The sequence below is a fragment of the Numida meleagris genome, chromosome 3, assembly GCF_002078875.1.
Source record: "Numida meleagris isolate 19003 breed g44 Domestic line chromosome 3, NumMel1.0, whole genome shotgun sequence".
Classification (NCBI taxonomy): Eukaryota; Metazoa; Chordata; class Aves; order Galliformes; family Numididae; genus Numida; species Numida meleagris.
Window position 1 is genome coordinate 45,962,445 of NC_034411.1, and position 22,975 is coordinate 45,985,419.

Sequence of the window (22,975 nt, forward strand, 5' to 3'; positions counted from 1 at the left end):
TAAATGCTAAAATCTATGTTTGTTCTGGCTGTCCATACATACAGCCTATATTACAGTTCTTAATAATCCTGGAGATGACTGTTGATTGATTGTTTTGAGGAAAATCCTATTTTCAGATTGATTTTCATTTCAGATAATTGATCCTGTGTCATATCTATTGATAAACAAGATAATTTCACTGCTCAGATTTCTAGAGTACAGCTGGCTGATAACTAAAGTTTGCGTGGTTTTCTAGGGCCCTTCAAAAGGGCATCAAAGGGGGAAGTACCATTCTGTACATCTGAGCATTACAATGCGCTTTGATTCCCTTTGTGGATCTCTCCTTGTGATTTGCTGGCAAAGTCCAAGATGAGGTAAGTTATTCTAAACACAGTTGTTCAGACTTCACCCCTTCTGATTTATTTTTTTTTTTAGTCCCATAAATTTAGGTTAAGATCTTTGAACATAAGTGCTTATTTAAATAAGACCAAAAAAAAAAGTGGTTTGTGTTAGCAAAGATGATTTCCCCAATAATTTGAATTAAACTTCATCCTACTGTTAGTCTTGATCTTGCAGAGTGCTTCATAACTTTGAGGGAAGGATTCTCTTCCCTGCTTATGGGAGAACTAATTTTTCATGGTTTTTTGAACTCCTTTGCACTAACTATCCAATACTGATTATTTTAGCTGATGGAGTTAAGGTACATGAAGCGTTCTCATGAGCATTAAGGGCCGTGGATGTGGGAGAAAATGGATATTGGAAAATGAGATACGCAGAGAAGTGAGGAAAAGAAATGGAACAAAAAAGTAAGTAGATCAAATAGATGAAAAGGTGTTTCTAAGTGCCTTGCGCCCAGCAATTGAGGTGGGTATCTCATAATGGCAACTGCCCTTTGAAGGAGAGTACCAGGCTTCTTGCAAGCTCTGGTACAGGCTGCTGCCCTGCCTCTGCTTGCAGGACTGACACCAAGAGGTTTCTGGTGTTAACGGCCTCTACTGTATGGCCAGGCATAGCAGGATGAAGTGATGGATGAAATCAAAGACCTCTCTATTTACTTTCAGTTTAGAGATGTTCATCTAAGAAACTGATTTGTGACGCACTGAAAATATTGAAATGTAAAGCATTCTACATACCTGCTCCACCAACCGTTGCATTTAAAGTCAGGGGATGGCTTCGTTTGATATGTCTGCTATAATAAAAAAAAAGCTGGGGAAAGGGATAATTCCTGTAATTCAAATGAAGACTGCAAATCTAGTTTGGTCTAGTTCAATCACAAATTTTATTGCCTATGCTATCTGTGGGTAAATCAAAATGTTCATATAGTGGTTCTATTTATAATCTACTATATACATTGTAGGAAGGGGGGCTTAAGCTGGGTTTCTTCCAGCCTGAAGAAATAGGATGATTCCAGCATTATCTCATGTAAACTAAGACACACAAAACTGCAAATTGAAAGAAATACTTTAGTGAAATCTTTCACTTCTACAGGTTTCCTTTAAAAGCGGAGAGGAGGACTTGTCTGTTTAACAGTTATTTCTGTAGCCAACCGCTACTGTATTATGAAGCCCTAAGAACATCCCACTCTGCATGTGTCAAATTCTGACAGATTCATGCAGTTTAAGACTCATACAAAATGTGATTACAAATAGGAAAAACATACGTAGACTCCTGAGGTCAAAAGGAACTGCTGTGGTGCATTCAGTGGGCCTGCTACCTCAGGCCTGCTGCCAAGCCTCACTCCAGCGGGCTCTCTGAACTGCCTGCTTCAGGCAGCACTGCCTGCATCACAGCTCTTCTGCACAAGTAAGACCTGCACACAGCAACGTGCAGGCGGCTTTTTAAGAGAGCTTTACCTTGCTTTCTTTACTTACCTTGTGGACATTTTTTCACCCTGTTCCAGAGTTCTCACTGGAGCATTGTGCCTAGTTGTCTCACTAGCGTCACTTGGAAAAAATGACCCTTCTTTCCTATTTCTGCTTAATTTTTACCTCCCAAATGTCTAGTGGCTGATCTAAGCAACTTTTTCTTCTGTGAATTGGATTAAGCATGCTGTATATAACTTATTTTTCTCACATATTATTATTTCAAACAAACTTAATGTGTTGCAACTGATCCTCACAAGTGGTGTACCTCTTCTTCCTCTCCTGTTAGTCTTTGTGTTACCTGTTGACTTATTTACATTCCCAAGGTCACGGCTACCACTGGGACTGCTGGCTCAGGACCTGAACGTAACGGGATGGAATCCAGTTAGCTCTGGCTCTGTCAGTGAGTTGATGTTCACTGCTCCGATGTACCACTGGTCTGGTAAGTGAGTCAGTGGGCTCATCTTCAGTCCCTTCTAGCTTGTCCTGTACGTAGACACCACACGTCCTTCTCATACAAATAGAGACTACTAAGGCCACCACTTGGAACCAACGCTATCGCTCCTCCCTAAGACGCCCGCCCCGCCGACAGACCCCGCCCCAGCAGTGCGGGCGCAGGCGCGGTGTGCTGTCGGTGTAGTGAGCGAGCGGGCCGCCATGTTGTGCCTCTGGGCCTCGGTGGGCAGGTGAGAGCCGCGCCGTGCTGACGCTGGCGGGGAGGAGAGGTGGGGGCGCCGTGGTCGCCGCCGCCCTGCAGCGTGAGGGGCGGCCAGGCCCTGGGCTTCCGTGTTCGGGCCGCGGGAGGGGGCGGCGGAAGGGTCACCCCCCGTTTTCCCCGCCATTTCGGGAAGGGGGTGGAGGTGCCAGCGGTGGCCCCGCGGGGTGCAGCCGAGCCGGGCAGCGCGGCCGGGATAGGCCTTTTCAGGGCTGTGGGATTTCGACCCTTTTTCGTAGCAAGGTCACCGGTGCAAGTGCCCTCGGGGCTGACCTTCCTCCTAGCCCTGCGTGCTTCCTGTCGTTACGACGCAAAGATGGGTTGCGAGGTGCCAGCTCTACATCGAGAAGCCCCTGTATCGTGTCCTTTACATGGGCAGCTGGCCGTAGCAGGCCTGGTTTCAGTCTGCTGAAGTGGTAAAGCACAAGTACTGCTCGAGACTGCTTTCTTCTCTCGTTTCTCATCTAGAAGCAGGGCTGCGCTGGTAGCACCGTTGGGGTGCTTGGTCACAAGGCAGAAGCACACTCTGCCTGACCTGCCCTACGACTATGGTGCGCTGGAGCCCCACATCAGTGCAGAGATCATGCAACTGCACCACAACAAACACCACGCCACCTATGTGAACAACCTGAATGTTACGGAGGAGAAATACAAAGAGGCACTGGCAAAAGGTGCGTATGTCCATCGTCAGCAGGTGAGGAGAAAGAGTGTGGGCTGTTGTGGATTTACACTGGAGCCTAGGACCAAAGACGCAGTCAGTAGGAAGTTGCACCTGAGAGATAGCAGTGATGTGCTCGAATAAAGAATGTTGATTACCTCTGAAAGTTTAGAGATTTATAAGTGGCCTCATAGGCCTAAAAATAACTTGTGTAGTCTAAATTAACGAACAAATGAGATTTGATGAAGAATCAAGCAAACAAGATTGTCTGCTGCTTTGTCCTGCCAGTGATGGAGCCAGGAAAGCTGTAGTCCAGAGATTAATTAGTGCAACTAAGGAAGGAAACTAAAGTATAGGAAAGCTGCGTATCTGCTGCAGGATTGTTACTGCTGTGTAATGACTAAGGATTCAGCCCTCAGTGGAGGCAGAATTTCTGGTAAGCAGAAACATTGCATTTTGTGGACTCTGAGGTATTTAAAAGAAAAAAAACCTCACTATCCTTTAGTAGGCTATTACTGCTTGCTCCTGGTGGTGGTAGTGTCTGGAGATAGAACTTATGAAGTATTAAGGATTTTGCTGGTATTATTCTGCAGTGTATTGGTGGTTGTCATGCACATCAAAGCAGAAAAATATTTGCTCGCAACATTTTGCGTATGTTTTGGGTTGGCTTATGAGGTGATATATAGAATGTGTAGTATTCTGATCCTCATTAGAAAGTCTAAGACCAGATTTTAGGAAAGGATAAAGTCTGAACTGCCACCTCTTTTTGTCAATATTGTCATTCTCTTCCCACACTTAAAAACTGAGCCTGGCTAAACCTCCTGCACAACAGTTTGGTTACATACATTAATCAGTCATGAGATGTACTATCTTCTGGATAATACAACCTTGAAGCTGACTTTTTTCAGCAATAGTAAGTAAAGTTTTCAGATAATCTTTAACATTTTCTTAACCTATCTGTATCTGCTCAGATACCTCAGAAGCTGTCTTGAGTCCGTTGTCTCCTGTTATCAGTTCTTCTGAAAATGAGTCTGCATGTCTGTGATAGGGTCCTGCACAGGAGCTAATAACGTTGTTCCAGAAGACTTTCAGCATGGGCTGGTTCTGATTATTTCATCAAAACGTGCAGGATGTTGCCAGTTGAAGGATAGAATCACAAAACGAATTTTCATGGAAAAACTTACACCTACCAGAATTTTCCTGTTCTTTTCTGACAGTCATTTGACCTGCGCTGCTTTACTTTGCTTTTAGAACAGGAAGGAATGATTCAGTAGACTAAGAAATTGAGCTGACAGGTCTCTTGAGCACCACTTCTGAGCTGAACTGTCCAGTGTGACTGTGTTAAGGAGTGTGGTAAGCTGAAGCAAAGGCGGGGGACTCTTTATACAAGTAGATTCTAAGATACTTTGTGGTATCTTAAGGGCAAGTTACCTTTCTCCATCCTCTTTTCCAGTTCAGCAGGACTGATTTGACAGTGCCATAAATACTGTGCTTTAAGATAGTGATCAAATGCCATCTCTACTTCATAGTGGTCTCGGGGAGTAGGTTCTTCTAGGGCATTGTGGGATAAACAATAATGAGGACATTACAAATATTCTGGGTTATTTTTGGATTCCCAGCTTGTTATATGTAGGAGGATGTAGATGAGTGTAGTTTCTTAAAGGCATGTAAAATTCAAGGAAAACATCCTGAAGATTCTGTTCAATTAGATGTGAGAGACATGTCTCATCCTCAGCTTGATTCCTAAATACAGCAAATAGTGTCGGTACCAGCTGCATTGCATGCTTTGTTCCGGTTCTGTTCCAGTCTGGTTTTGTTGCACTGGGTATGCTTATGGCTGGAGATACATTATTAATACAAGCTGTATTAGTTACGGACTGGTTTTTAACTTACAGATATTTTTCTGAATGATAAAAAAAAAAGCTATATTGCACCTGAAAATGAATTCTTGTTGGAACAAAATTATTCTTAAGATTATAGAAAAGTTGACTTTTTTTGTCTTAAGGAAACTCTTAACAATGACAATGATCATTTCCAGCAAAAAATAAAAAGCAAAGGATATGTGATTGAGCACTAATGTGATTTATTTAAAGCACTGAATTCTGTACTGTGGGAGTCTTGTGAGTCATAGTGGAACTTAACAGCTTTTATTTCTGTGAGACTTAGTAAGGCCATTCTGTTTTCTTAAGGTTACAAGGAAATGCTGAGAACTTGTAATTCTGTGATAAAGCCTTAGTAACAGGTGTGCTACTGCTTTGTGTCTGTCCTGAGGTGGCTCATTTCTTCCTATAGGAAGACCACTCATTCCTGAAAGTGAGTGGGGAAAGCAGCTGCCTGCGCTGATGCCTTCTTTGAGAATGTATTGGAATAGTGGAAAAAGCTTCAAAAATTGCAATTTTCCAATTCTTTTGAAAGCAAAAATAGCATTCAAAATACTTGTGTCAAGGTGGTGTAACGCCTGTCAGACACATAAGGAGCAAGTGAGTTCTTTAAGGAATGTGACATGTTTTGAAGGAGGTTCAGGGCCCCCTGATCTTGGGTGATGGAAGGGTTGGGTTATATGCAGGGCTGTAAGCAAGGGTTGGCATTATATGTAAGCTATTTAGGTATGCTGTGGATGCTTCTAGATGAATTTTGATTTTCTCTTTGAAGTTAAGGCCTACCTGGACTGAGAAATTATGGGGAGTTCAGCAGTATTAAACAGTGGTATTTAGGTGCAGAGTTCTGTCATGCTGTGTAAAATGATCTGGGTCATTATTTCTTCCTGCAGGTATCTCCCTCCAAAAGAAAAAAAACTCAACCAAACAAACAAAACAATCTTCCTCCCCAGAATAAATGAAAAATTGGAAGGATAAGAACATTTTGTTTGTGTATTTTCTTACTATACACATGAACTGTTTCTGGAGCACAAACTGTTTACACTCTTTAAGATGTTTAAGAAATTTAAAAGTTCTTTGTGTGAAAATCAGCAACTTGAAGGATAAACAGTGTTCTTGTCTAGTAATGGTAATAGTGAGCAGTTTTCTAGTGCTAGGTCCTTAATTCATTCTGGCACTGCTGTTTGTTTCGTTTAGCTGTAGAATGGCAGTAGATACTTAAGTACTATAGATGTAGCACGATTTGCCTGATAAGTGCAGTATTGGCACATCACGTACAGTTACAGGACAAGAAAAGGTCAAAGATAAAGAAATCTTCAGTGCAGTTCTTCAGTGACTATCTAAAATGTGAGTAACAGTCACAAACCCTATCTTTTCCATAGACACGTTACAGACTAGTAAGACTTGATAGATTTGGGGTATTGGTGGAGGCTGGTGACAGCTTAATGACTGCTGTGCTGGTGATGTTATTATTTATCTATTTATCTTCTGCATCCTTAGGTGATGTTACAGCTCAGGTGTCGCTTCAGCCTGCACTGAAGTTCAATGGTGGAGGTCATATCAATCATACCATCTTCTGGACAAATCTTTCTCCCAATGGAGGAGGAGAACCTAAAGGTTAGTGCTTGTTATGAGCATTCATTGAGTCAGTTTCAATTGACCAGCAGAACTGATGATCTTTTCTCTCTTTAGAAGTTTAAATCTTTATTTTTCTGAGTTAATGTGCCTTTCTATATGACAGCTGCCATAGTTCTGAGGAATTCAGGGGCTTGTGAATGTAAGTGAAATATGAAAAGCTAACTTTGTGCTAATTATATTTAAGATGTTTATATGTACATCGCAAAATATTTGACTGTTGCTGTACAGTCCGTTTATCTTCATAAGAGGAAATACGTATCTAGAACTGTGCTAATTGAGATTACATTCATGTACTCAGTTCACAGAAAGGGAAGAAATGTGCTGCAGACTACTCAGCCTAGTGACTGGACATATGCTCTGTTTTCAGTTAGGGATAGTTTAGCAGTTAAAACCTAAAGGACGAAATCCCCTTTGGGAGGATAGAGGCATGGTGTAATCTACAAGTGATCTGCAATTAAAGGCAATGGTCCTATGATACAGATCTCACAAAGGCTGCTGTGATAAATGAGCTTGAGAATTTTCAAATGAGATTTATATACCCATCTGTAAACTGTTCAGCTTCAGATGCATGAAATTTGGAAGCTGAAACTTCAGCTAGTTGTACAGCAGTTCTGTCTGTTTCTAACAGAGGTTTTTTCAGATGGCATTCTCAGGGAAGATCGTGGAGTCAGAATCATTAAGGTTGGAAAAGACCACTGAGATCATCTAGTCCAGCTGTCAGCACATCACTACATGCCCACTAAATCATGTCCCTCAGTACCACATCTCCATGTTTCTTGGGCACCTCCAGGGAAGGTGACTCTGCCACTTCAGTGGGCAGCTTATTCCAGTGCTTGACCGCTCTCAGAGAAGAAGTTTTTTCTAATATCCAACCTGAAAAGATGCGTTAAAGACCTACCTTTGTTTGCAGTTTCTGTGAAGTTACTGTGAAAGGTGGTAAGCTTAGAATGCCATCTTTCCGTTTCAGTTGGATGGTTCAGGTCTTTTGTAGGAGGCCTGATGAAACCTGTCTGAAGATGCACTTTCAGCTATCACCAAGAAACTTTTAGATCTGAGAGCAGAAGGAATGAAGAATGTAGAATTAACCAGCATTGCGCTGTATGTCCTATTGATAACGTCATGACTATGTCTTTGATAGCAGCATGTTTGACTACTGTGCTAATTTCTTTCCTGTCTGCTGTCTGAAGCAGAACGGGACAGAATTGTTAATGATGCATCTATTCTGCCTAGACAGTTCCCTCAAAGCCCAAATACATCTGCATCTCTTTTCTTCTATTTCCAGGTGGCATCTGGAAGTTGAAATATATTGAATTCCTGATATTTGGTGATGTTTCTGTGCTTTTTTTAAAGGAGAATTGATGGAAGCCATCAAGCGTGACTTCGGTTCCTTCGCAAACTTCAAGGAGAAACTAACAGCTGTATCAGTTGGTGTTCAAGGATCAGGCTGGGGCTGGCTTGGTTATAATAAGGAGCAGGGACGTCTACAGATCGCAGCCTGTGCAAATCAAGACCCTTTGCAAGGAACAACAGGTCAGGTTTCTTTCTTCCTCCTCCGCTTCTTGTAGATTTCAGAGGAGAATGTATGAGATGTGAGAAGGTCTTTATAAGGAAACATCTGGAAATTTGAGTATCACTTCCAACAGAAGCAAAAAAGAGTTGCAGTTTTTGAAACAGCTTTTGTAAAGCAGGACTTAAAAATTCTGTGGAGAGTAGTAGGTTTTGCTTGTAGTCTGTCTAATCAAAAGGGAAATAGATGGGGCGTATTGTGAAAGAGCATTGGGCCGTAAATTTAAGTTAGGCGCCTGTGGACTGTTTCTGAGTAAGGGGAGTAGCTTGCCCATCAAAGTATTGGGAAAATCAAGTCTCTTACCTTTGGATTGGTTTCTCTCATGAGAAGCTATTTACAGAACTGTTGGTGTAGACCAGACACCAGGAGAGGGGAAGATGCATTTAACATCTCTTGTCATGAAATAGGCTAAGTTACAATGTGCTTCTCTACTGTTGATAGTGATGAATGTCAATTAAATAAAGCTTGGATGGGGATAACTCTTAGGACTAGACAAGCAGCATTTTACTGTCTGAGATCACTTCTGCAGGTATGTTTGTTTGCTTAGAGAGACATGGCAGTGATGAGGACAGCTTGGACACACTCCACGAAGGAAAGAGCTAATCCCCAGTGAGAATCCTGCTGTGATGGCTGTTGACAAATCCTGTCACAGTTGTCTTTAAAACATGTTCTATGGAATTCATAGAGGATGACAAGGAATGTCATGTGTTCTCCATGTTTACTTTGAACTTTTACAGTGATCTGTGCACTGCTTATCAGCGGGGAAAGAAAGTGAACGGTTTTAGTGTTGAGGTGTAGAGTATAATGTGGGTAAATTTCACCCCTCTCACACATAGAAAACTCCCTACTAAAAATTCAGCTAGAAAGATGTTTTAGCACAAAAAGAAAGAAAGCAATGAAACAATAACTTACGATTAAAATATTGGAGACAAATACTCATGGCAAGAGACTGCTTTGTGGTGGCATATTCCAGGAAAATACTTGTGTTACTGTGTGTGTGAAAGATGCAAACTTTTAAAAAAAATGTCTTCAGCTGCTTTCAGCTGTGCCTTCAAGACAGTTCTAGGGTATTTGTAGGTGTGTATTCTAATAATTTGGTTTATACAGTGTGTGTGGTGAGCAGACAGGTCTGCTCAATGTTGTAGTGAGCACCTATGTGCGGGAGAGGTCTCTGTTTCTACAGTTGAAGAATTTGGTAATTGCAAAATAAGACTTCGCATGTAAAGCATTTTTTCACAGACAAAAAAAAAAATTATCCTCCTTTTTTGCAGGTCTCATTCCATTGCTGGGAATCGATGTATGGGAACATGCCTATTATCTTCAGTATAAAAATGTTCGACCTGACTATTTGAAAGCTATTTGGAACGTGATCAACTGGGAGAATGTATCTTCGAGATACGCATCTTGCAAAAAGTAGAGTGGAATTCTTGCACAGACTACTAAAATGGCACCACTTCTGCTTTGGTTTCACTCTTGTTGTAGTTTCTGTGGCATATCAATGAATTACTCTAATACAGAAGACACTTAGCTCATCTCGCAAAAGCATTTCATAATCAAGCAACGTGTCTGCTTGTCTAATCCTGTGGAAAGTGTTTGCTTAGGTTTTTGAAGCTTTAGACTGTTGTGCAACAAAGGGGAAGACACTTTAAATAATCTGTTCCATTGCATATAGAAACATAGCTCACTTTGCTGAAGCTTAATGAGGTAATGGATTTCTTTGTTGCACTTAAATACCTAAGTTGAAACGCACACTTTATGTTACTATGAAAAAATAAAACTCAAAAGAAGAATCTTACGTAACCATCTGTAACAGACTCATCTTTGGTAGCAGCTGGTCTGGTTACTACATTTGGAAAGGGCTGGGGAAGATAAGTGTTTTATGCGGTTTGTTGTATTACAGGCAATGAAACCTTCTTAAAATCAAGAAGATAGATGAAACAGAAAATAGGCATTGCAGTGCTTGCCTGACTTGACAATCTTCAGTCATCCCTTCCCTTTCCTTGGTCTCTTGTATGTGTATAGTGTATGTGGTGTAGCAGTAAATTAGCTTTTGAATTGTTGTCTTGGGCAGGAGGTTACAGTACTATCAGTCTAAATTGTATATATAGGAACTGAATAACAGCATGCGGTACCTGTTTCATACTAGTTATTCAAATATATCCTTTTAGCTTTAGAGACTGATTGCATGTATCTGCAAGTATAAACTGTCTTTCCATAGCAGTGGTCCTGAAGCAGTGGTAACAGGTTAAACTTAACACTTGAGACAGCAGTGAAGTACTGTCTGGTATTACAGAAGCATTCTCAGTAGGTCATCAGAAGTACAAGGAGAGGCTGGTTTGTTTGGGTTGCTTTGTTAATTCTGCTGCAGGTAGTTCAGATGGAATGCTACTGAACATACGTAGTACCTTGTGCATGAGTTTTCTTAGAGCATTTCCAGAATGCTTCTTTAAATTAAGGATGGATTATCAGAGAAACAAGGAATACCCTTGCATTACCAGACTGCTAGGCAACTGTTTTGAGGTATCATGTAAGATTAAAGGTGGAGATGTTAAAAATAGAAATGCATTTAATCAGCTGATGCAGGGAGAAAAACTACCAGCATAGGAACAATCTTTAGTCTCTAACCAAAACTCTGAATGTTCATTGTAAATTAAAGTGTGTTGCACAAGATGTCTTATTTCACATTTAAAATGAGGGGTTTTTTGTCTTACTGTGGGATCTTCTGTAGACCTAATTCTCAGATATGCTTAAGTCTGGATTGCCTTGTATGATGTTTAAAACATATTCGTCATAGCTTTCATATCCTTGGTTTTCTTGTGATAGCGAGCAGTGATGAAGAAAAGTACCTCTACTGGTAATCAGTCTGGCTGCTTTGACTTACATTAAAAAAAAAAAAAAAATGAAGCAAAACCAAACAAAAAAACCAACAACAGAACAAAAAAGACTGTTGAAGGGTCTGTACTCTTACTGTCCCAATTCCACTGTAAGTATGGAGTGCTGACGTGGAAGTCTTTATCATGAATTATGCATGGCTTCTCTTAGGAAGCCGTGGTTTCCAAGAGTAAAGTCTAGCATCGCGCTTTTCCTCTGATGGAAACCTCCATGCAGAAAGAATTACACTTCTAGAAGTCACTTTTATTAGATGAAGCTAAATTTTTACTGTAACTGTTTACTGGGATAAGGAGTTTATTCCTTACTTACTGTTCGGAGCAGCTGTCTTTGTTTCCTTCTAAGCACTTCAGAATGCTTAGTCATTCAAAATGCATTATCTTTTCCATAGCATTCCTGATAGATTACCACTGAGGCAAATCCTTTTTAAGGATTTAGTATTAGTTACAGAAATGCCTAATATTGCTGACAATTACTAGGGGAAGAAAGAAACATTTACCATTGCTTGTAGATTCTGTATAGTTCTAGGTATTAGTCAGTAGCTACCTATAGATACAAAGCTTAATTTAAACAAGTTTATAGCTGAATGTGTTGGTATATAAAACATGTTTATGCAGCTGTGTTTTGGGTTGTTGTTTGGCTTTTTTTCTGCTGTTTGCTTGGCATCTGCATTGGTAAAAGCTGATACTTAGGTTTCAGTTGATAGTCTTCAGCTTACTGAGGTCCTGCAGAAAAGTTGGATTGAGTGGGGTGGAGAGAGAGAAGCAGTGGCATTTTTCTAGATGAAGAACAGGGACATCAGATGAGAGGAGAATCCTTTATTTCTCATTTTCCAGAAGTACCTTCAAAATACGGACGAGGCATGTTGTGCTTATCATGGAATCTACCCAAAGTTGAAGGAAACAACAGTTTTTTTTTTTTTCCCATTGGGACTACATAATGTGATGAAATAACACACAGCAAAGAGATCCAAGAATCTTCCCTAAAAATAAGTGAATGCTGAGGCAATGCTTCGTTAATGAGTGCTATAATGCATGTATTCGGTATCAGGTTGGTACAGCGTGCTCTTAAAGAGCAAAGATGGATGTGCCTGCATGCTGATGGTTTAGGAGGGAATGTTTAAGCTGTGCAGAAAGCCTGCATTATCTTCAGACCATGGGGATGCAAATGATGGAGATCTTAAGCAGGCCCAGCTCTTGCTCAAGCTCTGAAGCCCAACACATGCTGGTAAGGCTCAGTTGGTTGTGTGCACGTGGTTAAGAACAGACTTCTCTTGCTTGCAGTCACTTAGTGAGCTTGTCCTGATGTGTTTGAGTGTAGGAAGTTAAAAACTGTATACAAACAGTAATGTGTGTGGAACAGGAAGAAGAAAATTTAGTAAATGTTGAAGGCAAATACTAAGAACGGTGAAGCAATGAAAATGATTCAGTGCCTGTTCCACTGAACAGTTACAAAGGACTGGTGTTGTGTGTGTCTGTCTTGTGAAGGAAGAGCTTAGTTAAGGTAGCTTAACTCCCATCTTCTGTGAAATCTGGAAGAAGTGTTTCTTAGGACACCTGGAGTACACGCTTGTAATTTACAAAGTCTGCTAAGCAAGGCTCTGGCCTGTCAGGGCAGTAAAAGTGCGTAAACCTCTTAGGAATTTGTGTTAGTGAACTCAGAACCTGCTGCTGATATTCATAACTACCAGTCTGCTATAGAAATAGCTTTGGAGGGAGGGAGGCATGACCCTACATGAGCTGAGAAACAGGAAGGTAAATGATTACGGCCGATCTCAGATGCCATGTCTGACGGGACAAGTCTGAGATGCGTTAATCAAAATCTGAACTGCTGACTGCAGTTTGTTTTACCTAGAACTTCCTGACCCTAATGATGAAAACAGTGGCTGTGTGCGTAAGGTCATTTCTGTTGTGAACTGTGCAGCATCTCTGACATCAGTGAGCATGCAAACTTGATCTGCAGCACAAGGCTTGATTCAGTTACAGCTGCAATTAGAAGCCTTCTACCTGGACCAAAGAAGGCATTGCAGGATAACTGCATCCTGCCAGTCCCTGTGAGCCTAGTCAGTCCTGGTTTAACTGTTGCTTAGGAAGGTGCAGTGTATATATACATGCTTAAATTGTGCTTAGGTCCTGGTATCTTGAATCAAGAACTTGGAATTGTAAAGCAGGAAAAAAGTGCACTGCCTAACCCAGACTCTCTCAAATGTTCATTATTATGTGTCAGGAAAAACTGCGTCGAAGTGATGCAATAAAAAGTGCTTCTGGGTGGCAAAGGCTTTGGTGTGCAGGCTACAAAAAGATTTCAGTGACTGAAATCGATGCACTTGGATCTCAAAGGGCAGCGTGCTGCTGTGATATGCAAGCAAACATCTGTAATTTTTTTGAGCTGTGAAAAAGCAGCTCAAGGTTAACGTGGGCTCCAAATCATTCAGAACTACAAAATGCTGAAATAGTTTAAGGCCAGCCATGCCATGCCCTTGCAGGCTCTGCTGTCACTCCCAGAGGTGGGCAGTGCCTGTTGGTGCCTTGGGTCCCAGAGAGCCTGGTGCTGGAGCAGGAGAGATGTGTCTGCAAGTGCCACTGAAGGGATGTGCCTGTGACCTGGCAGGCTCTTAGGCATACTGAAAACTACTTACAGAAGACTTAGTTGTCTTTTTGTTTTGCATGCAAGAATTTAGTCCTCTAGCATAGAAAAATAGATTTAAAATGCTGCTATGCCTTTCTGCTAATGTTTTAACAGTTCTGTTGGAGTGACCTTGAAGTAGTTAGTCAATGTGATCGTACAGAGGAAAAGATTTCTGTTTGAGCTCATGTCTAATACTGAGCAGGTAATGTACTGGTACGTTAATGGGCTTAACATGCCTTTTTGTTGAAGTGCCTTCTGCTTAACCATTAAAAATAATGCCCTTAAATTTCATCATAGCTGCTCTTACCGCTTTGATTTGAACAGTGAAGCTTCTTGGCAGGTTCCTGGTAGATCTGTGTGCTTGGCTGCAGAGTTGGAGCTGCTCCTATCGCAGAGAACCAGGGCTGTGCACTTACCGCTAGGTGGGGGTGTGTATCTACTTTATTAGTAGGGTTTCTCAGCAGCGTTTCCAAGAGGCCGATAATTAAAGGAGCACAGGAAGGGAACTGCTCGGTCTTCTGCTTCCACTTTGTAAATAGACCGGGCAATTCTTGTCTCTGAAGCTGTCGGTAAGCAGTATGTGGGGAGGAGACAGTGCTGCTGTAGAGAAAACAATTTAATAAATACAGGCAAGTATGAGTCTTCCTGTAATTAGAGACAGGCATGCAGAGCCTAAAGAAAAGTACTACTAGTTAAAATAAAGATGTTTCTAGGATTTCCACCTGATTACCTCATCATGCTCTAGCTGTGCATGATGTGAGGATATGCATTGTCTGTGGCATCCTGAGCAGTCTTTTAAACCCAGAGATTTAACAGCAGGGGGTGAAGTCCCTTGCATTGCTGAAATTAAGACAAGGTTGCAAAGAACTCAACAGGCTACCTGAGGCACTGAGGTTGTACAGTTACAGTTGTGCTGCCTTGCAGAGTGGTTGCTACTCTGCAGAAACTCCAACTTTTCACTGGATCTTCTCACCTGAAGAGATGCGAGCACAGCAGCAAGGCAGCAAACCTCCTGCCCTGGGCCCCTCCCCGGGACCTGTAGAGCTGCTGGTTTCCAGCTTATCCTTATGGCATTATAGAAGCTGAGCTCAGACAGACCTGTCCCACTGCACTGTTTTGAGCATCCTTCTGTACTGATGGTAATCCCTGGAACGCAGAGAACTCACTGCAACGAACAGGTCTGTCCAGGTCTGTCTTCAGTTGGACTACAATTCCTTTTTCCTTTCTTTTTCTCAACTTTTTGTTCTGGAGAGGAGCCAAGTCTCTACCTCGCTGGACTCTTCCCTGGCTGAGCTAAGGTACCATTTTTAGGACTGCCTTCAGAGCGAGCTCTGTAGTACTTTTGTACCTGGCAGCTGTGTTCGTTCCCATCTACTACTTCATAGTGCCTGCATCTCAGAGGCTTGTCCCTTAGGCCACTGGCTGTAATTCTAAAAACTTCTGAGCTAGAAGTGAGTAGCATGGCAATTCAGGTATCATTATCAGTAAGCTTTGCACTGCTGTCGTTATTGGTAGACGGTATCATACAGAAATTCCGTTTTTTCCTTTTTACTTATTTTTAGAGAGAAATTTAAAAGTTTTCATGCTGTTATTGTAGAGATTGTCATTGGCACTGTGGAGCCTGAGTGTTTTGGAGGTCTGGAAACCAGAAGGTGTAGAGAAAGAACATCTGTTAATGTAAGAGTCAGGATTTGAAGGTAATCCCGCAATTCTGAGAAAAACTAATTCATACTATTACAGTATTTGGCTTTGTCAGGAATGGTAATGTTGCCATTTCTGTTACGACGCTAGAAAATCTGAAGTAGCTAAAAGAAAGGGCACCTGGTTTGCAGCAGTTTTGAAATTTGGCTTTGGTCAGTACTGGCCAGAATAAAAAACTTGTCTGTATTTCCAGGAATCCAGAAGCTCCCCAGACCCTACAGCTGCCAGGGAAGTCTGATGTTCCTGTCTATCCCAACAGCTGTCATGGGCTTCGAGCCTCAGACTTCTCCAAAGGTCTTTCAAACAGAGCTGCTTCGACCAAAGTTTTGGGACTCACCAAGGTGGCATTTAGGAAAGTTCTCCCTCTCCCACTGTATCTGATATCTGTATTTTGACTAAACGTTTCACTGGGCTATTTCTAGCCACTCTCATCCCTCAAGCAGAATTCTGTTGAGAAAGATGTGTAGCGAGGAGGGGAAATGCAAGCTTTCAAAGGATGCATCACTGAACTGTTTTTGTCCTCTGCCTCTCATACAAAATGCACACTGACCTGGCTAACCGGCTGCTCTGGCTGAGGAGAGCTTGACACTTGGGTCCTTGGAGTGTTGTAGTTCGTTTCACAAGCTGCTGAGACAAAGTTGAAGTGTGTCAGAAATTGTGTACTCTCTTCTTCTGTCTGGCTTAGCCCACCTCCACTTAAGATTTCAGACTATTTTGAAAGATCTTGGATTTGATTACAATAACCTGTATTGATGTTTTCAAGGAAGAAATGCTCGTGAGTTTCTACCTATTCACGTTTCTTACAAAAGAACAAAGATCATAAAACCAAATTTTTCACCTAGGTTTTGGGGGAGGGATGGGGGAGTATTAGTTCTCAGTTAAGTGTGGGTTTGATGGCTGTTTGCATAACTAAACGAGACAAGAACGATAAACTGGAATTAGCCTGTCTGAATGTCAAAAGCTCCAGAGGGAGTTCTTCCCTTGTCTACATGGGATCCAGGTCAGTTAAAAGCAGTTCAAAGCCAGAACTGCTGCTTTTCTGTGTTATCTAGCTGGGAATTGGAGTTGTTCCTGGATTTTGTTTTATCGTAAGCATAAGTTGTAGTAGTTAAGTGGTTGTTGTCGGCCATCTGTTGATACTCATTGCTGTTCCAGTTGCATTCTCTGCAGCTGTTTTAGGACTATGCAATGCATGTTGTGTGTGACAGGCAAAGCCATGCTTTTCATGGGTGAAAGCACAGGATATTAATTGGAACTGAATGGTTTTGTTCCAAATGTGCTTGTCTGACATAGACACTGGGATGGATACAGGTGTGAGCTGGCAATGAGGCTTCAGTCTTGAATGTGGTCCTTAAAAGTAACATCTGCAACTTCTGATTCTGGGCCTCATTTGCCCCGATTTTTCTCCAGTGAGCTCTGATTTCAGCTTCACTAGAAAGAATTGTGCTTCTGTGGCCTCAAGTGAGATATCCCAGGAGCTATCTCATACTGGGAGAGCTCTGTGTAGGACTGTGCCATCAAAGCTTTCCTTTGCCTGAGCCCTTTGCATCAGCAGCTGGAATGTCTCAGCGGTGCTGTGATCTTCCCAATGTGTTTGTTACTCCAAATCACACAGAGCTCACTATAAGTTTAGAATGGGCAACAAAAGCAAAGCTCTCCTTAGCCAGCTGGGAACCTGACCCCAAATGCTGTACCCAGGAGCGTGTTTGGGGCCAGCTGCAGGAGGATGCTGTAGGCTGGATCCCTGGGCAGGTCCCAGTGTGGAGGCAGTGATGCAGGAAAGTCCTCATCTGGCTGCTGCTCACTTGGAACTTCTTGCTGGACCTGACATCTGAAGATCCTAGCTATGCTGTCCAGTTATGGATCCTTGCAGATTACAGGTTTGAAGGGGCTAATGTGTATGTTCCTAAATGTCATCATAAGCTTATCTGCATGTGTTGTTCTGTTAACCACTACTAGGTGTTTAGAGAAAAAATGGCAGAAAAAACAGCTGATCACAGTTTACTCTTGCTATCTGACATCTGCCTGCCAGACTCGAGAGGTAGTGTAATCCCTGCTCATGTGGTTTTCATACTTTGATTTCCCACTAAGACCAAGTGCTGGAGAGGATCTCACGCCCTGTGGCAGAAAGCAAACTGACCATGTATTGGCAGGACAGAAAGCATCTACCATTGGACCTTGTTTACGTGCCAGCATTGCTGGATTAATCAGAGTGGCAGTATATGTGTGTTGTTCTCGTATTGCTTCATTACTGAAGCCTTGGCCTTGGAAAGCTATTGGGCTAGAACTGCTTTTGCAGTTACCCAGACGGGTGGTAGAGGTGAAATGCTGGTTCTGTGCATTCATGGGTCACAAAAAAATGAAGGCCAGTGTGTACGTTTACAAGTCATGTTAGGCAGGATCTCCACCCTTCACTACAGTCGCTTCCAGATGGGGCTGTGGTTATGAATGGTTTTCCTGTTAGCCACTGAACTGATTTCAGAGAAATAAAAGAGTTTTGTTTTCCTCCCCCTACAGTGAAATGAGACTTTTTGCCTTCTCTGGAGTTATTTCTGGATGACAGCACCATTCATTGAATGAAGAAGCTTTGAGGTGGGTGCTGTAGCTTCAGCTCTGCTCTCTGGGTGGTAGGCTGTTAGGACATTACTTAAAAATGCAGAACAGCAGTGAATTCTGCTGCTGCTTAAGTGGACCTAATGTGCATCTGCCACCACGGTACTCTACCTGGCCATCCTAGTAGCATTTTGGAGGTGATGAAATCTGAGTTCCTGCAGACTAAATTTTGGAAATGTTTGTTAGCAGTCAGACAGATATGACCCTCTCCAGCCCATGCCTGAGCTACTCACCTAGAAGGGAAGTTGTGGATTTCCAAAAAGTAATACAGGCAGTATCCTGACTGCTCGAGTGAAGCTGCATGCCCATGCCATGGTCTCATTCTACTAATTTAGCCTCATGTCCTCTTTCTGGCTCCAAGTGCTTGATGTCTTCAGATGAATTGGCAAGACATTTTGAATCAGTCAACATCTGACATTCAGTAAATAAGTTATGTGCTTCCCCAAGTCTTGCCTGGAGCATTTTCCAGCTCCATAAAACTCTTTTCTGTTGATTTGAAAGGGGAACAGGAATTAAGTACCTTTTTTAACTCAGTCATAGAAAGTTTAGTGGCAACTAAACAAGAACTCTGATTTAATGACTTTCATCAGAATCAAATTTAGACTTCTTCATCTACAGATATTTAGGCTGCAGAATGGGTATTGTTAGTTTTCATTTTTTTTCCTTCCTCAAAATAATTTACAATGAATTAGTTCATCTCATGTCAGCATGGCCATCATGGTGGCAGTTGGCAGTGATGCTTGGGTTGTGCTAGGTTGAGTGCAAAGTTAAATATATTGGCAAGTAGGAATCTGCAATGTGAAAAACAAGGGGAAAAAAAGGGGAAGACACTTCATGGAACGCTGCAGGTCAAAATAAGAGAACTGTTGGAAAGTTACAACATAAAATACTAATGTTAATATTTTTCAGGGAAAAACAGACTATAGGCTGAAAGTCAGCATCATTTTCAGGGGAAAAAAAAAAAGTAACACAATGACCCAGATGAGGGAATGGACTCCACCTTCTGGTAGTTTGCTGATGATACAAAGCTGAGAGGAGTGGCTGACACACCAGAAGACTGTGCTGCCATTCAGTGAGAGCTGGACAGACTGGAGAGCTGGGCAGTGAGGAACCTGATGAGCCTGAACAAAAACAAATGTAAGAGTCCTACACCTGGGGAAGAATAACTGCATGCAGCAGTAGAGATTAGGGGCTGACCTGCTCAGGAGGAGCTCTAACAAGAAGGACATTGGTGTCCTAGTGGTCAACAGGTTGGCCACGAGCCAGCAGTGTGCCCTTGTGGAGCATCTTCCTTATGAGGAAAGGCTTAGAGGAGATTTTATCAATGCTTATAAATATCTAATGGGTGGGAGTCAAGTGGGTAGGGCCAGGCTCTTTTTGTTGGTGCCCAGAGACAGCACAAGGGGCAAAAGACACAAACTGGAACGCAGGAAGTTCCATCTGCACATAAGGAAAAATTTTTCTTTGTGGGTGACAGAGCACTGGAACAAGCTGCCCAGAGAGGTTGTGGAGTCTCCTTCTCTGGATATGCTCAAAACCTACCCGGATGCTTTCCTGTACCACCTATTCTACGAACATGCTTTAGCAGGGGGTTGGACTAGATCTCCAGAGGTCCCTTCCAAGCCTTGTGATTCTGTGAACACAATCTCAACCTCTCGTGAAGAAATGATTGGAAGAGGCAGAGAGGAGAGATCTTCTGTTTTGTCTTTTGTACTAACACAATAATTCTGATGGAAAGGACATTCTGTTGAAAGGTCACCTAGTCCAACTGCCTGATGACTTCAGAGCTAACTAAAAGTTAAAGCATATTATTGAGCACATTGTCCAAATATCTCTTGACCACAGCACTCTGCTCTGTTTGTAGAAGGAAAATTATTTAATCATTTGTAGCCAATAACTTCATGATGAAATATTCAAAGCTGCTCACAGAAGTCAGTATGACCAACGTCTACCCGAAACAGCCCATCCCTCTCCTTTAACCTTATCTGTCAAGCAGCAGAGACCAGAAAAACTCTGCTATTCCTGCTAAACCTTGTCTGATTTGTGTGTAGTTGGAGAAAGCACGAATACCTTGAGTAATGTTTTGTACATTTGAATTGGGAATTGAAAGAGACCTTAGGGGCTCCATCCAGAATGACACTGGTCTATGAATGTCTGATTGATAGTGCTGGATTAGAACAGCTATGAGCAGATGAGCTATGAGCTCTTCTTTCACTGCAATTTAACAAATTAGTGTTAAGAAAGTTAATTTGGCGAGAAGTTCTGCTTAAACCATTACTGCTCGGTCTGCAGTAGTGTCTAGAAGGTCATTCCCTGGATTGTTGGCCTGAGATGAAATTTATATTAAAAGAAGACTCTTTGTAAGTAGGGCCCAGAGACCATTCATTGGCTTTGTGTAGGACAAATGATGCTGTCTCCTTGCTTTCCCTAAGGCTCAGCCATAAATACTGCTGCGGTAATGTGAGATGATAGAAAAATCTGAGGTAATTTTTGCTCTGAGGGATGTTGTGTCAGAAGCTTGAATAGCAGTACATATTTTATAATACGGAGATCTAGTTCATCGTTTTGAGGTTACCTAGTTAATATATTGGCTACAGCTGAACTATTTTTGCACATATGGACAAAAGTCCACATCCATTGTCTAGAAGAGGGTATATTTATTCCTGAAAGATGAATGGATGATGCTGGCAAAATACTGCTATGTTACACACATGTAAGTAATCATATACTGAAGATACCTACCATATAATTACCATGTGTTTGAATGTAATCGAATCGTTTATGCAAGGATTCATATGAAATGGATGATCACATTGTCTCTTTGTATTTTAAAACTTAAATTTTAGATATTTTCCATTTATTTCTTGATTTCCACCTCATTAGTTTTACACATTATCTTTCTCCTGTATCAGAAGTTGAGGGCTCTGATCCAGTCCTTGCCTCCCTCTTATTAATTTGCATAATGCTGTAGATTATCCTGGGATGCCTATGGCTCTTCCAAGCCTCTGTGCTGAAGTGAATGGAACAACTGGATTTTCCAAGGCCAACTAATCCCATGGGATACATGAATTCCTCAAAAATAGACATGATCTCTGTTCTCCAAAAGACAACTAATCCCCAGTTAAATCACACTGATGTAATAGACTTTTTTTTTTTCCAATAGACTAAGGAGTTTGGATAGGAAACCCTCATGGGAAAAAAAAACTGTGGTACTAACGTGGGTAGAGGATTCATATTGCTAAGAACTTGAAATTACTTGTGGTGAACTGTGGGCTTTTCTGTAAACAAATAACATAAAAGCCCAACAACTAATTAATGTCTTCACAGGCCAGTTTCATGTTCCTATGACTTGCTTTTTTTTTAACCTGAGCTGCCAAAAGTCATATCCTGTGTGGTTTCTCACTGATTGCATGGACATGAACACCACCCAAGGGTGAGATTTTTCTTGATGCTAATCTATGAGCCTGCTTTAGTTTTCCAACACCCCTTTGTGATTGCCATCTTGGTGCTCTCAAGTCTCCTTGTCGTGCCTTCACCAGTACTGTGTGCAGAGAGGGAAAACACCCACTAGTGATGCTTAATACTCTCATTTACTCACCACAGCATCCCATGAGCTCTGCAAAGAATCTCAGGCTGTTGTTTTATGGAGAAAGGAAGTTAAGAGACGTGGTGTACTAGACAGAGCTCAAAAATATTTCTTGGTGATTGTGCTGCAGCTGCAGAAGAGGCTGAAGTGAAAAGCCTCATGTCGGAAGCAGACCGTCTAAAACCACAAATGCAATGCCTAACAAAAGCTCCATGGCTGCAAAGGGATGGCTGACAGGTTTTTTCATCTCTTCGCAGAGTAAGTGCGTTGCTGCTCTCCTTCCACTGCAGAACATGGAGCTTGCTCTACAAGGAGTCTTGAACAGAGGTCTTCTTATGCCTTTCACAGATTTTGTGCTAAACAATTCTTTTGGGTCCATGAAGAAGCCAAAGGCACTACTCTTTTGGCTGATGACTGCACGGAAGTCTGTGGAGGAGAAGTATCCTACTGTTGTGCAAGGTGGACTCCATCCTGAGAGCCACCTTCTGCACATCTGAGATACTGTTGCAGCAGGTGACTTTTCTTGTTGGTTCCTGGAAACAAGCCTGCCCTATTATGTGTGACTATGCCATCTCTCGTGAAGCCTTTCAGGCTGCTTGCCCTCCCAGCTTCTGTTGTGCCGGTAGTCATTAAATCAGGGTGGCAGCTGGCCAGCTGTGCCCTTTAAGAACAGTACTTAGTGTAACACTACCTTTTTTGCCAGCATTGTTTTTAATATACTACATTGCTTTTCTTTAATATCCATAACTGTTGGAAGAAAAATGCAAAAATCAAAAAAAAAAAAAAAAAACCTGGAAAACTAGGAAGTGTGAACCTAAATCTGTAGCCTATGTGAAGTTATGCAGTGGTGTGATTTTCAGTAACAAATCTTGTGTGAAGGGCTGAAATTTCTTTCTTTCTTTTTTTTCAGTAGTAAGAAAGTCAACTGAAAAATCCAAAATGAGAAGGAAATCACACTCCCATATGAATTGCCAAGTGAGCACATAATAGCTGCACTTATTTTATTAGCCTTCTGACCTTTCCTTTCTCTGATGAGGTTTCTTTTTCCTATTAGCTCTACTAGGATGTCTACTGAGATGGCAACAAAACAAACACTGTTATTGTTGGCTAATTCATCTTTTCTCTGTGTGGGGATCACAGACGTGGAGGCCGTGAGTCAATGCCTGCCTTGCAGCATGCACAAGAGCCACCCTGTGCCCACTGGGTACCGGGAAGAACACTGCCATGTTGAGGGCAGTGCATCCATTCTTGCACAGCAATTC

General features: G+C 41.9%; 1 protein-coding gene across 1 annotated transcript; it reads left to right on the forward strand.

Moving 5' to 3' along the window:
* SOD2 (superoxide dismutase 2) lies at positions 2,380–10,096 on the forward strand. The gene is made up of 5 exons (XM_021389646.1): positions 2,380–2,527; positions 3,025–3,227; positions 6,592–6,708; positions 8,080–8,259; positions 9,568–10,096. Exons 1-5 carry the CDS (start codon positions 2,499–2,501, stop codon positions 9,711–9,713), a joined length of 675 nt encoding a protein of 224 aa, XP_021245321.1. The 5' UTR covers positions 2,380–2,498; the 3' UTR covers positions 9,714–10,096.